The sequence below is a fragment of the Verticillium dahliae genome, genomic scaffold (assembly GCF_000150675.1).
Source record: "Verticillium dahliae VdLs.17 supercont1.29 genomic scaffold, whole genome shotgun sequence".
NCBI classification, from domain to species: domain Eukaryota; kingdom Fungi; phylum Ascomycota; class Sordariomycetes; order Glomerellales; family Plectosphaerellaceae; genus Verticillium; species Verticillium dahliae.
In genome coordinates, this window is record NW_009276919.1 from 151,336 (window position 1) to 165,715 (window position 14,380).

General features: G+C 59.3%; 5 protein-coding genes across 5 annotated transcripts; 3 read left to right on the plus strand and 2 right to left on the minus strand.

The window, feature by feature from the left end:
• Window positions 1–812: 812 nt before the first annotated feature.
• Window positions 813–2,244, plus strand: VDAG_09884 (uncharacterized protein; the record flags this gene model as incomplete). The annotated part of the gene is made up of 3 exons (XM_009651229.1): window positions 813–1,505; window positions 1,562–2,026; window positions 2,086–2,244. The coding sequence occupies 3 exons, from the start codon at window positions 813–815 to the stop codon at window positions 2,242–2,244; spliced, it is 1,317 nt and encodes a 438-aa protein (XP_009649524.1).
• A 201-nt stretch (window positions 2,245–2,445) lies between these two features.
• On the minus strand, window positions 2,446–4,235 carry VDAG_09885 (alpha-L-rhamnosidase; the record flags this gene model as incomplete). The annotated part of the gene is made up of 7 exons (XM_009651230.1): window positions 2,446–2,692; window positions 2,732–3,009; window positions 3,060–3,322; window positions 3,377–3,593; window positions 3,645–3,831; window positions 3,885–3,985; window positions 4,209–4,235. The coding sequence occupies 7 exons, from the start codon at window positions 4,233–4,235 to the stop codon at window positions 2,446–2,448; spliced, it is 1,320 nt and encodes a 439-aa protein (XP_009649525.1).
• A 940-nt stretch (window positions 4,236–5,175) lies between these two features.
• On the plus strand, window positions 5,176–6,903 carry VDAG_09886 (uncharacterized protein; the record flags this gene model as incomplete). The annotated part of the gene is made up of 2 exons (XM_009651231.1): window positions 5,176–5,319; window positions 5,377–6,903. The coding sequence occupies 2 exons, from the start codon at window positions 5,176–5,178 to the stop codon at window positions 6,901–6,903; spliced, it is 1,671 nt and encodes a 556-aa protein (XP_009649526.1).
• A 580-nt stretch (window positions 6,904–7,483) lies between these two features.
• On the minus strand, window positions 7,484–8,983 carry VDAG_09887 (uncharacterized protein; the record flags this gene model as incomplete). The annotated part of the gene is made up of 3 exons (XM_009651232.1): window positions 7,484–7,979; window positions 8,041–8,306; window positions 8,378–8,983. 3 exons carry the CDS (start codon window positions 8,981–8,983, stop codon window positions 7,484–7,486), a joined length of 1,368 nt encoding a protein of 455 aa, XP_009649527.1.
• Window positions 8,984–11,701: 2,718 nt separating this feature from the next.
• VDAG_09888 (uncharacterized protein) lies at window positions 11,702–13,960 on the plus strand (the record flags this gene model as incomplete). The annotated part of the gene is made up of 4 exons (XM_009651233.1): window positions 11,702–11,973; window positions 12,042–12,883; window positions 12,940–13,088; window positions 13,139–13,960. 4 exons carry the CDS (start codon window positions 11,702–11,704, stop codon window positions 13,958–13,960), a joined length of 2,085 nt encoding a protein of 694 aa, XP_009649528.1.
• Window positions 13,961–14,380: the final 420 nt, after the last annotated feature.

Consider the following 14,380-nt stretch of genomic DNA (forward strand, 5'->3'; position numbering starts at 1 on the left):
ACGGGGCCAATGGTTGGTTGGTTCGCCGCCCTGGGCAAGCTTTTTAGCATCCTTGACATTCTCGGATGCTCGTACAAGTACTTTTACGATGGGAGTTTGGTGATTGGCGTCTACATTGAGATGACGTCGGGGACGTCGGGGTGGGTCAACCAGTCACTGCAGAACAGGAAGTGGCCGGCGCGCGCCGTGGACAGGAAAGAAGTCCCCTTCTCGCCCCCTGGTCGGGGCAAGCTTCACTCAGCTGCAGGCAGGAGACGGACACTGCAGTGCGCTGAGTCACGTTAATAATTATGGGAGCAGGAGCCAGCCGTTCCGAGGGAGGCGTACCTGCTTTGCTTGCCGCGCACCGAGACCGAGACCACGCCTCGGTTTCGCCAGTGCCCAAGAAAACGAGGGAAACCGCGGGTTGAGATGGGTTTGGCAGTCGGCAGGCGCCAGGCGCCAGGCGCAAGCGTCAGTTCAGCGGTCGAGACTTCCATTCCGATGCGCATGACCTGATGGATGGTTGCGGGAGCAAGGGCGCCCCGGGGTCCCGGCCAACTGGCTGCCCACAAAGGCAAAAACGGGTCTCAGGCGGCTGGTGCTGGCGCTGGCGCTGGCGCTGGTGCTGGTCCCGGTGCGTGCGAACGCTGGCATGCGACGGCAAGTCATGCCACGACCCTGAGACGCCAATTCTACTTTAGCACTCGCATCCCCCTTCCTCCCTTCCCATCCCCCTGGGACCCTGGGTCCTCGCTTTCTGGGCTTTTTCCATTCTCCCCGTCAATTCCCGAAAAGAACACAGTATACTTGGCAGTCCACGGGGTCCCGTCATGGCGGAACCAGCTGCTTTCAGTCCTGTCAGGAGGCCGACGACCGACTCAACAAGTGCCGGCCGTCCCGGCCCACCCGAGAGATCCGCGACAGGCACAGGCACCATAGGCACCATAGGCACCACAAGCACGAGCAACCGAAGCCTCGTCGGTCGTGTTCGCGGTGCTTCCATCTCGCTGATCAACGCAAACCCTCAGCTGGGCATGTGGCAAGCTACCGGCACAGCAATCGCTCAGGCACCAAATCTGACTGAGCTGCGCGACCCTGAGCTCGGCGGCGACCACATCGCCTTCAACGCACAAGGCCACTCAACCCGCGTCGCCCGGGAGGAGCCCGACGGCGAGCTCGCCTTGGTCAGCAGCTGGGTCACCAGACGCCAATCCGGCTTCGGCCCTGGTCAGCAGGAGACAAGCCCCGAACCCATCCCCGAGGTGGACCCCATGGACACCCGCCCCAACGACGTCGCCGCGGCCCACGGCGTCCTCGACGCCCCCGAGGACATCACCAACACCCAAGGCGTCATCGAACCACCTCGCCAGGACCTCAAGCGACGCAAAAGTCTTCACGAAATGCGCACGACCCAGGAGAAGGCCAAGTGGGGGCCGACCATCATGAACGGACTCAAAGCCTTTTGGAAATTCTTCATCACACCCTCAGGCTTTCTGATCACCATCTATGGCCTCAACATTGTGGTGCGTACCTCTCTAGGATTCTCTACTGACACGGGCCCTTTGCTGACGATGCACAGGCATGGGGCGCCATGCTCTTCTTCCTCTTGCTCAAGGCCGCTCCTGCGATGAACCACCCGTCTGCAGATGCCGACAACTCGCCGCGCAAGATCTGGCTCGAGATTTCCAGCCAGATTCTCAACGCCCTCTTCTGCGTCACGGGTTTCGGCCTGGCCCCGTGGCGGTTCCGCGACCTGTATTACTACATCAGGGCCGTCAACTTTAAAAAGCAAACCGCCATGCGCAAGTTGGCGAACCAAAACAAGTCCTGGTTCCGGCCGCCCGCGTGGGCTGCCGGGGATGGAGGCGACGGCATCGTTGTGGACGAGGACTCGTCCGAAATCGCCAGCACGTTCACCGGCAAGAGGGCGCCACCGACGCCCCTCTGGAAGCTTGGCTTCACCATCTGGATGATGGTGCTCAACACGTTTCTGCAGGCCGTGCTGTGCGGCTTCATGTGGGGATACAATCGGTTCGACCGTCCGGTGAGTGCGCCCCTTCCACAGGAATCTGTTTTTTTCTGTCGCTGATCCTTGCCGTGTAGTCCTGGGCGACGGGCACGTTCATTGCACTTGGCTGTGGTGTTGCCATGGCGGCTGGGCTCATGTCGTGGTGGGAGGGCCGCAAGGTGAAGAAGATAGAAGGCCCCGAAGTACAGGTCGTCCAAGAAGTACAAGAGGTTCGACAGGTCGAGCAGGTCTAAGATGAAGGGTGTCGGAATGATGAATACAGTATGCAAATGTTTAATGTTTAGACAAAGCGATAGAGATGAGGAGCCGGCAACGTACTGTCGACGACCAATAATCAGTTATACCCTGGAGCTCGCCTCATTTGGCAACTCTAGATGTTTCGATGGACATGCGAACGGCAATCGCTCGGCATCTCACACAGAATCGATGCCCTGTCATGATAGTTTGTGGAAAGAACGTGTCACCGCCTGGCCGTCTCCTGCTATTTCCTGCGACCCTTCCAAAGCCCAGCCATTTGGCAGCTTGACGACGGCTCTGGAGTGCGCCGGGATGGTCACAGAGAGCGTCCCGCTTGACCTGTCGTCCTGCTGCACCAAGGGTATGCGCACCTCGCCCGCAGGCGTGGCGACGGAGCATTCGACAAAGCTCAGGTCGGCCAACACAGGCTCGACACCAATGTCCCTCCATCCGGGAGTCAGCGGGTACAAACCGGCGACGTACCTGGGCAGGAGATGGACGGGCCACATGGCCCACCCGTGCGCCAGCGAGACGTCGTGCACCAGCGGCGAGCCGTCGAGCTTCATCGCTTCCCAGTGCGCGCCGGAGTAGGTCGGGCCCCGTCGAGGCGGACATGGGATGCCAGACTGTCCGGAGCAGATCCACGGCGGGCCGGGCCTCACCTCGGGCGAAGAGCGCTTCGACGGCGAACCCAGATGCGTAGGGACTGGCGACGCCAGACCCGCCCCAGTGACCGAGGTCTTGGAAAGCGGCGGGGAGGTCTCCGGAGGAGGGAGACAGGCATTCGAGGAGTCTCGGGTGAGGGGGGCACAATGGTCTTTGTGAGCGCGTAGGCGTTGACATCCTGGCTGAACCCGTCTGCGGGCAGCGACGCGCCCATTTGGAGGATACCGAGCTCGTCGTTCCAGAGTTGCTCGGTCATTGCGCGTTTCAACGTGCTGGCTCTGAACAAGTACCAGGAACGGGAAAGTTCGTTTTCGGACATGGCGGCCGTGGATAGAAGGGCGTCGTAGTAGGCAACGTTGAGGCCGGAGGAGACACCCAATACCGGGCCACCCATTGGGAACCAGGTCACTGTCCTCAGGTCAGTCTATTCCTTTGAGGCTTCACAGATGAATGTGACTTTACTCTGCAGGTGGGGAGGTGCTTCGATGAGGCCTGCCGCGTTGGTGAACTTGTCCGCATAGTGAATTAGCTTCTCCAGTTTCTGGAAGCAAGACTCGACCGCTTCCCGTTCTCCCGCGTGCATCCAGTAGTCCTTGATGGAGACTACCAAAAGTAAAGCATACGTGAGGGAGTGGAAAGCATAAGACGGAGGCGGGCCCTTGTCTCTATGCTCTGGGGTCTGGCTAGGGCAGAGGTTCCCCAGCTAGCCTTCGGCTGTCTGATGGCTCACGAGCAGTCTAATGGAGCCCCTCCAGGCGTCCAAGTCGGCCGTGGCATACGCCAGCAAGCGGCCCATGACGAAGACGTCGCCTCCGAAGCAGGCCCGGTCCCGTTTGGCCCCATCAACCGTGCAGGCCAGTGGATTGGCGCCGACCTGGAAATCGGCAAAAACGGCCGCGGCTTCGGGTGCCTGCATGCTGTTTGGTAAAGTTTCTCGCCGTCCGGGTCCGAGACGGTCAGGTTTCTGTACATCGATAACCAGCCCTCGGGCCCCCCGAACGCAACGGATCCGGTGTTGGTCTTGCCGCCGGAGAGCATACCCCTGATCTGCACGTCTTTGATCTCAGCCACCTGCTTGTTTTCAATGACAGTAGTGACTGTGCCTTCCTTAACGGTGGTGCAAACGGCCAGCCAACCGGACAAGTTCATGTCGGCAGGCAAGCTACCTACCCAAGAAGGTACCTACCCAAGAGGTTTCCAAACCTTCTGCACTGGCCTTGCCTTCTTAACCCGATATATCTCTTCCCGTTCTGTCGCCAATCTCGACTCGATCGGTTACAGAACAATGCCTCACCTCCGAGACACCCTTGGATGATTCCATCGTTCAAGCCTGCAACGACCCTGAACTGCTGCCCTCCGCCGACTCGTCGCTGGCATCTGAAGCGTGACCAGAGCATGGCTTGCATCAGGAACGCCACCGTCACGGACCTCTTCTTGGCATGGATAGGGGGAGGGACATTACTGGCGTCTCAATTCGGAACCATCCATGCTTCTGCATCAATTGTGTGAGCCTCGCACTGCGGCTGCTCAATATCTGAGCGATCATCACTGACAGAGAATCTGTTTGGGGCAGGAGAACACGGTACTTGCGGGCTGACCCTATTTTCTCTCAGCATGAGGCAACATGGCCCCCCTTGCTGAACCCCTCCGCCAAGACCTCGACCGCTGAACAGCAATCACTAATGGCTGTGCTCTTGCCAAGCACGACGACTATGACCACATCTTGGGACCTTCTTGTTTGAGCATGCCGTCCCCTCCAGACACCTTGTGGTTGGCCAATGGCACTTTGAACGACCATGTCATTATCGTCGACAGGACACTTGGGTCTCCAGTCGAGCTATGGAGGCGACTAGCCTCGACTCGCTTCGTATTCACATTCGGAAGGACGAACAAGTCGCCCAGGCGCTACATCAAGTTGCAACCCTCTTCCCCGGAACTACCATGACGATTGAGAGGCCTTGAATACCCCCGCAGACCTTGGCAGTTTGCCTCGCCTGCTCAGATGCGAGCTCACAAGGGCGGGGTCTGTGGAATGTGCAGTCTGACCTGTCCTGCCGTCACCCTAGAGGTTGTTGGGCAGGCGGACCTGTCGATCCTCGTCTGCTGTCTTGGATAAGATCCCGACGACGCGCAACCTATATAAAGAGGACCGCGTCTCTCTGGCCTCTTACGACGAGACAGAGCAGTCTTCACGAGCACGCTTCTCGCCTCCCTCTGAAGCCCGTCCCTATCTTTCCGATTCCGTCCTACGCATCATCGCCATGGTTCGCGCCGCCAGCTACCTGGGCTCCCTCGCCCTGCTTGCCTCTTCGGCCCTGGCCAAAGAGGTAGCCGTCAATGAGGCTGTCGCCGCCGAGCTTTATGACTCGGGCCTTGTCCACAAGGCCGTCATGGACAGGAAGATGGTGAGTTTCCTTTTGAAATCCGTATTCCGCATGGATCGTCTAACAAGAGGGACACAGAACTTCTGGAAGACGGCGAGAGAGTCTGGCGTCTTCAAGAGCGAGCAGTACCCGGAACTCAACGCCACCAAGTGTGTCAACGGCTGGGCGGAGGCCATCGTCGGGGATCGCCACAACACTTTCAGGTGCAACAACGTCGACCTCGTCCACTTCCTTCCTCACATTGCTCTCGGCAGCCCCGGCGCCGAGGGGTCCTCCTCGTGGGGCTGGACCTCGGACGACGACCGTGAGTTTGTCGCCGTCGGTCAGTACGACGGCACTGCCTTTATCGAGATTGGCAAGGACGGCCGCATGACCTACCTCGGCCGCCTGCCCCAGGTGACGACCCCTTCCGAGTGGCGCGAGATCCGGTCCTACAAGCACTACATGATCATCGGCTCCGAGGCGCCTGGCCACGGCGTGCAGATCTTCGACATGCATAAGCTGCTGACCATTGACCCTGCCAACCCGGTCGTCTTCCACCCCAGGAACGACCTGGCCGCCTGGACCAACGCCCTCATGCCTCGCGGCAACCAGCACAACATTGTCGTCAACGAGGAGCTGAACTACTTCGCCGCCGTCGGCTCGCAGCCTCGCACTGATCCCAACTGCCGCAGCGGTCTCAACTTCTTCGACCTGACCGACCCCACGAACCCCAAGTCCCTGGGCTGCGCGGCCGGCGACGGATACGTCCACGACGCCCAGTGCATGGTGTACCACGGCCCCGACAAGCGCTACGAGGGCCGTGATATCTGCTACGGCTACAATGAGGACACACTGACCATCTACGACGTCACCAACAAGGCCAACGTGACCAACATCATCTCGCGCATCAGCTACGAGGGCGCGGCCTACACGCACCAGGGCTGGGTGCTCGACCCTAAGAACCAGGAGTACCTTGTTATGGACGACGAGCTTGACGAGCTCCGCGCCCGCGGCCCCGCCGCTGACGGCTTCCCCGTCACGTACATCTGGGACATTCGCGACCTCGAGAAGCCCAAGCAGACGGGCCTCTACAAGTCCAAGACCAAGGCCATCGACCACAACCAGTACGTCATTGACGGCCTCAACTACCAGTCCAACTACGGCGCCGGCCTCCGTGTCTTCGACGTCAGCTCCATCCCCCGCGACCCCACCGGCGCCTCCGTCTGCGAGGTCGCCTGGTTCGACCTCTACCCGGAGGACGACAACCTCCCCGGCGGCGGCGACGTCGAGTTCCTCGGCACCTGGTCCAGCTACGCCTACTTCAAGTCGGGCTACGTCTTCATCAACTCGATTGAGCGCGGCGCCTGGACCGTCAAGCTCACCGGCACCGACTGCCCACGGGCCCCCGTCTGCAACGCCGACAACTGCCTGCGCTCCTTCCGCGCCACCTCGGTCCCCGGCCGCCTCGCCGAGTCGCGCGAGTTCTGCGACGACTTCCTCAGCCGGCCCGTCCGCGATGTCGCCGCCCTGCCGTCCCACGCCGTCAAGAACTGCGCCGGTGACGCCGTCGCGCGGGCCTCGAGCGCCTGCGCCTGTCTGCCTACGGCCACGCCTGCTCTGTAGGAGAGACATACGTATATGATATGAAGACATGAGAGGGATGAGGATGCATGATTTATAGTAATGATCAATACAAGATGCACATTTAGAAGAAATTAATCTGTGAACATAGCGAGCCACGTACCTCAAATGATCCCTCAAAAGTGGCATGTTGACGTGTACATTGATGCGCATATCGCCCCTGCGCCACCCATTCACTCTATCTTCCACTTGACGCACATCACAATGACACGACACAGTCATCAACGAACCTCGAATAGATCGCATCCAGAACCGCCAGTGTCGTTCATTACACGCTACAGAAAGGCTAGTCGCCAGTGACCCCTCAGCCAGCACCAGGGAAAAAGAAGCCGCCCGCTCCGACAAACGCCAGCCCAAACCAGGACATCAAACCGCTATGCAAACCATATAGATGCTTCCCCCCGCCTGTTCCTCCCCCAGTCCGTTTCGTGTGTCCCTCTCTTCCGTATCCTACCGTCATGTCCTTCCACCAATAGGGGGTGTCATCATGTCGTCGCCAAGTCTAAACCCCTCGAGGTCTCGTAGTTTATTTTTACATCAAGTCCTCCTCCAACAGGCCCGCTTACATCCACATCATGTTACGGCTGCTCTGCTGGCGGTTCTGCTGCCACAGCGGGCCGCCGCCGTTCCCTCGGACGTAGCGTCGCGTTGGCGACAGGTCCGCCTCGTCCTCGGCGGATGGGGTGAAGGCGTTGCCGCTGCCGCTCATGCTGCTATTGTTGACGGCCGTCGCGGGCCGGCTGTCCTCCTCGTCGATGCGCGTCAGAGCTTCGTTTAAACCACGTGAGAATTCGTCGTACTCCTGCGTCAGCGGCACCTGGTCATCATTGCCGCTGCCGCCCTGGGCGTTGTGCGTTGCGCGCATGGGAACGACCTCGCCCGAGGGACCATAGCCAAACGGCTGGTCGAGTTCGGCCGTGGGATGATGGGCGGGCTGCGCCATGCCCTTGTTGCTGATGATGGTCGTCTGATTGCCATTTTGGCCTGGCATGTAGGCCTGCTCGTACGTGTCTCGACCAGATCCAATGGGAGCGAAGCCAGAGGCACCGGTCATGGGGCTGCAAAAATAGTTAGCAAAGGCCGCTCTGCTTTTTCGTTGCGCAGAAGTGGGTTTCTCACCTAATGTAGCGAATATTCTCCTTGGGACCAGGTCCTTGGCGCTTATTGCCACGCTTTCGTTTCCAGCAGAAGAGACCAACGACAAGCAGACCGATGAGTACGGCGGCGCCGCTGATGGAGCCTCCGATAATGGCCCCAGTCTTGTTGACACCACCTGAGGAAGACGCATCTGGCGCTTCCGTGACAGGCTCGCCAGAGGCGGTAGAGGATTCAGCGGCTGCCGAGGTAGAGACGAGTCGTCTGTCGACGTTGAAGACGACGCCGAGCTAGACGCGCTGCTGCTGGACGAGGTGTCTGTCGACGATGCGGTTGACGTTGTCTGGCTGCCGCTGGAGACAGATCCGAGCGTCGTAGGCTCGGACAGCTGGCTAGGCGTGGCCGTTAGGGGCGCCGAAACGGTCTCGAGTGCAGGCAGGGCCGTCACGCCGGAGGCGGTAGCTACGACGGTGGCAGCCATGTCCGAGGCGGAGCCGCAGCCGTATTGGAAGTTTCCGCCCTCAAAGGTGTTCCTGTAGCAAACGTCGGAGCCGACGCAAGTGAAGACATAGGGGTTCAGCTCGGTCTGGGGTCCGCTGTTGGCGTCAACGCAGCCGGTAAAGACACCCGTCGTGCATGCGCCGCCGCCGTTGGGACAGCATCCGATGGCGCCTACGCCCTGGTCCACAACGCAGTGCGAGCCGGCCGAGCATGTGGCGGGAAGGGCAGGGTCGCCGCCGACGTAGCCACATATCGTATTCTCCTCTTGCCTCCTCAGCAGGTCGTAAGGCAACAGCGAAGCGGCAGTTGGTAGCGGCGGGTACGGGAGGACGTCGAGTTGGCGGTAGTCAATCGTCAACGTCTGGCGAGGTAGCACGTGGGCGTTGGCTGGCGCAAGAATAGAGGTGAGCAACAGAATGGCCGTTGCAGAAGGCAGCCGTGGGAGCATGGTATGAACTAGCGACATGGCGTCTTCGTAGCTTCTTCTTTTCTTGAAGAGGCGTCGTATGAGTGACGCTGTGTCTCGCGCGATGGATGCCGATAAGTAGTGTTGTTGGAAATGGGAGGTGGTGAGAAGTAAATCTATCCGTTGGGAGTCGGCTGCTGTTTGATACGGTTTGCAATTTGGCAGGTGTTGCTGCTGTGTCTCAAGGCGGGCAGCGACCAGCGGGATCCATGGCAAGAGTCGGTGATTTGGATCCGTACAGCGGTTTGGGTTGGTTGGGGAAGCAACAAGAGAAGGGAGGCGATACGAGAGAGAGAGAGAGAGAAGGAGCACGACAAGGCAAGTGCGTCCTGGGCACCTGCGAGACAAAAGAAAGGACCTTAAGCCAGCGAGCCAGGCCAGGCACGGCACGGCCAAGAAAGAACGACGTCTGAAGGCAAATTTAGACCCTGCAGGGAAGTCAACTAAGTGGCAGGGATGGAGGGGGGCTTTGCTTCCCCTTCCTCGGCATCGTCGTGAGAAGATGGAAAGCACAGGGCTGAAACGACAATACGTGAGATCCCAAGTCATTGGCCCTTGTCAGAACTCTTTTGCCTCAACTCCCATCTATCTACCTTACGAGAGGGCAAAGGTAATGGAAATCAAGTCCCTCCACGAGGCCGTATGAGTCTTGCTTGGGCTTTGGAAAAAGCAGGTGGCAGGTGCAGGTGCAGGCATCGTCATGGGCTTTCTGGCTCTCGGCCGCAGTCCCACACCTTCGTTGGCTGGGCTCCCGCCAGGGTGGCGGGGCTTGGGGGCGTCATTGAAGGGGGAGGGGGGCCTTTTCCTGCGGGTCTGGGCCTCCCGCTGCAGGTCTGACCCTACGACAGGCACACTAATGGACAAGTCAGGGACCTTGCACGATGATCTCGTCGCTTGATTGGGGAGGATTGGGTGAGATGGGAGGTTGGGGTCGCGGCTCGCTGCTTTCTCAGTGCTTTCCCAATGTTTTCCACTGGGAAGACGTGGCGGTGCACGCGTCGATCTCGCCACAGATGCGGGGTCGAACACGTTTGGGCACTGTCGCGATGAGTGCTCAACGGCACGTAAGCCACACAGGCCCGCCCAGGTCTTCACACTGTCTCGTGCAGTGCTAGCGGCATCACTGAGCGCTCCCCAGATGCCTTCACGCCTAGCATGACAACCTTTTTTTAGACCGCAGCGTGGCTGTGCCTGGCCTCCCTGGGCTGGCTCGCTGGGGGTCTGACTGGATTCTGGATATCGTTGCGACTGGATTCCCGTTGCCAGATTTTCGCCATCCGTCTTTATCGGATGACTTTGGCCGGGGGAGAGGAAAAAAGGCGCCTCTTGATAATTCGTCTTCGTCGCCGTCGTTTTCGTGGCTATCGGATAGCCTCACTCGCAATCCCTGCATCAAGACTTGCTTTTTCTTTCTTGCTACGGTACTCTTTCTCTGTCCCTGGCTGTTGCTGTGACCCTCGCCCGAGCTGCCTAGCAACCAATGGGGCAGCTCCGAGTCTGGAAACGAGGATCCGCATCAGAGCTCCCATCTACCTACCTTAGGATGAGCCCCGTTCGGAGGGGGTGGGGGGGAAGGCGTTGGTCCCAGCCACGAGTGACCCGGAGCGGACCTCAAACAACACCCACGTTGGCCCGAGCTGCCTGCTACGTAGTACTTGCCATGTTGATATCGTCAGTTGGCGTGGTCACAACCGAGACTGGTTCAGTCTGTCGCGCCTAGTAGATGATCATTAAACCTTGTACTGTCAGTAATCGATAGAATGGTGAGGCCGAGGACGATGTAAGGTTTTCGTTCGCTACGGTAAAGTGTCACCGATTGATGATGGCTTCTGGCAGCGCCTCGCTGCCGTTGGCCATAGTCGGACGAAATGGTCGTCTGATGTTGGGTTGACGCGGCCGGTGCTTCCAAGTCGGCGCAACTGAGTACCGGCAAGTGAGAAATGAAGAAAGGAGTCATGACGAGAGCTGAAGATGGTTTCCGCAGGCAATCTCTAAGCCGGCCCTACTACCAGTCAGTGTCTCGACTTGATGCACGGCTGCTGACCTGTGGTGCCTAATAAAAGCAGGTGCTGGATGCGAGATCGATTGACGAATGGGCATTGCCATGTGCAGATCCCTGCATATAGTCCGAGCCGACGTACTGGGACGGTTCGGTGATAGTAAGGTAGGTAGCAGTAGCCGGCGTGCCTTTCGATGATCATCGTTTCGTGGCCATCTCCTCATCAAGTCCACAGACCTGAACAAAAGAAGCTTGCAATGGCAAGGAGGCACAGATTGTGCACATGCACCACCGAGGCAGCGGCACGGCGCTCAGCGCGTCACGACAGCGCGGCACGGCCCCCCCCCCCCCCCCCCCTGGGAACCCCGCTGTCCTTCAGGGGTCTGTCCCCTACTATTTTATTGCAGCCAGGGAAGCCAGGGAAAATCCCCCTGGGAGTTCCCATGGCCATATGGGCATCGGCCAGGAGCATCCCGCCATGGGCATCCTTCCTATCGTGGAATCGTCCCCACAGTTTGCGACCAAAGCTTGGCATCTCGACCCTCACCGACCTCCTCCTTCCCCATTCCTCTCTCCCCTCACCATCACGCCCGTCTGTCTTGGCCTCTTCTCTTCATCCGAGCTGTCTGCTGGCTTCACTTTGAAGCACAGGCTGCCCGCCCGTCATCCATTGGCTCCAAGGTCCTGTCGAGACAAGTCAAGCAACCCCTCAGCCCATCATGCCCATGCGTGTCAAGTCGCGGCCTCTGCCGGCCGCCCGTGAGCCCAGTCCCATGTCCGTGAACTGGGACGCCAACCTGCTGCCTGACATTGGGGTCGACGAGGGCTTCCGCGAGGTCATCAAGAAGCTGTCCGTCTACTTTGCCGAGGTCATCCAGCTGCCGAGCACCTTTGAGCAGCTCCGCACTACGACTGCCGGCGATAGCTTGAGGCTGCTCGTAGATCACCTCAACGCAACCTGCACCAACCCCGCCATTGTCAATGCCCTGCTGTCAGTTTTCTATTTTCATTACTTCATCCCCCAAGGATCCCTCCTGCCCAGACTGACACCCCTACCAGCGCTCTGCGGTGGCACTATGCTACCGAAGGCGACTCCTACAATCGCAACCTCGCTGAGGCGCGTGCCGATGCCTGTGAGATTGTCGCCTGGCGCTTCTTGACCCGCCTGTCTGAGCGTGAGGCCGTCGCTTTCTGCCTTTACGATATTCCCGACAACCAGGAAGGCGAGCAGGTTCCCGGCAACGGCGACGAGGAGAGCAACGAACAGTCGCCCCTCCTCTCGCCCAACTGGTCCAATGCTGGTGCAGGCCGTCACTCGCTCCCCCGCCCCGCTGGCGCCGGCAGCACCAAGCGCTATCAGCTCTTGTCTTCGCTGTCGAGGCTCACCATGAGCATGCATGCCAGCGACGACGATGACTGCGAAAGCGACGACGAGGACGACCCAACGGCCCCCTTCAAGTCCCTCAACGCCCTCGAGATCGCCGCCATTGCCGACGCCAAGCGCTTCCTCAGCCAGCATGTCGTGCAGAAGATCATCACGGGTATTTGGAACGGCGACATTGTCTTTTGGGACAGCCTTTCGATCCATGCCGAGAAGAAGCCGCGCTTCTACAACGCACGCACCGCCGATCCCTTTAGCCGCCTCCGTGTGCCGCGCTACCTCAAGGCCTGGGAGGCTCTCTTCTTCGCCGTCTTCCTGTGCCTCTACTACGGTGTCCTTGTCGAGCTCAACACGGAGAGAATCACGCCCACCGAGGCGACGCTGTACGTTTGGTTCGCTGCCTTCTGCTACGATGAACTGAGCGAGTGGAACGATGCCGGGTCCATCTTCTATGCTGCTGATATATGGAACCTCTTCGACATGATCATGATCGGTATCGGCGTTACCTTTGCCATTCTGAGTAAGCCCTCCTCCCGTGATAAACACATCGTTCCTGGTAGTTCTAACGACGTTCAGGGGTCATTGGTCTTGTCAACGACGACCAGTACATCACTGATCTGGCCTTTAACGTCTTCTCGCTCGAGGCACTCTTCATGGTGCCGCGTATCTTCTCATTCCTCAGCTTGTCCCCGTACTTTGGCACCTTGATCCCCTGTCTCCGCGAGGTGAGCTTTCTGACCGCTTCTCCACGACCTTGACTGACACCGCCTTGCAGATGGGCAAGGACTTCGTCAAATTCATGGTCCTCGTCGTCATCATCTACCTCGGCTTCCTCACAACCTTCTCCCTTATCGGCAAGGAGAAGTTCCCTCTGCGTCACATGGCCATGAACCTGACCAAGATCTTCTTCGGCTCGAGCTTCGTCGGTTTCGAAATTATGCGCGACATTGACCCCGTGTTCGGACCTCCGCTCATGATTCTCTTCGTCACGCTCTCGTCCATTCTCCTCATGGGCTCGCTCACCGGTATGCTCTCCAACTCGTTCTCGCGCGTCATTACCCACGCCCGCGAGGAATACCTCTACGTCTACAGCGTCTACGTGCTCGAGGCCTCGACTAGTAACCGCCTCACGCACTTCTACCCGCCCTTCAACCTCGTCGCCCTTGTCATCTTCCGCCCACTCCGCCTCATCCTCCCTTCGGATAACAAGTTCCGCGCCGGCCGCATCCTCCTGCTCAAGGCCACGCACCTGCCCATCGTCGGCGCCATTCAACTGTACGAGCTCATCCGCCGTCGCGTCCTGCCGGACGAGTTTGCCGGTTTCGCGGGCCCCCGCACCTCGTCGCAAATCACGAAGCCGCACCGCCAGATTGGTCTGGGCCGGCCCTCGTCGTCGCAGCGCCCCGGTCTGCCGTCGCCACGCCACTCTTCGGCTCGTGACCAGGCGGACGAACGCGAGGACGACGGCATGGAGGGCCCAACACCCGTCGAGATGCGCGTGTCGGAGCTTGCCGAGCGCATCGACCGGCTCACGGCACTCGTCGAGGCGCTGCACAAGCCACAGGAGCAGAAGGCTGCCGAGCCGGACAGCTCCTAGCCAGTTGATCCGCATCAATCGTAAAGCCAGCCATCTGGCAATCACGTCGGAAAGCCGAACGGCTAGAATTTGAGACGTGTGTCAGGATTTATGTTTTTGCATTTTTCTTCTAGGCTATCTGGATCATCGTCCGTACCGTAGTCTGCATTTTCCCTGCTACAGATCCAGCCTAGCTAGCCTTGACAATTGCAATGTAGCGCTGTTGAATAACTTTGCCATCTTGACTTTACCATCCATCAATCGGCCACTCGCTGTGCGTGAGAGAGATGTTGAGACGCGGGAAGGAAATGCACTGTTCCGGGGGGCTGAGCTGCACGATAGCCTCAGCTGACGGGAATTCGATGGAAGCCTGCCCTGCTTCACACGCCTGCCTCCACTTTGTACTTTGTGCCGCAGGATCGATCGACACTTTTATGTACG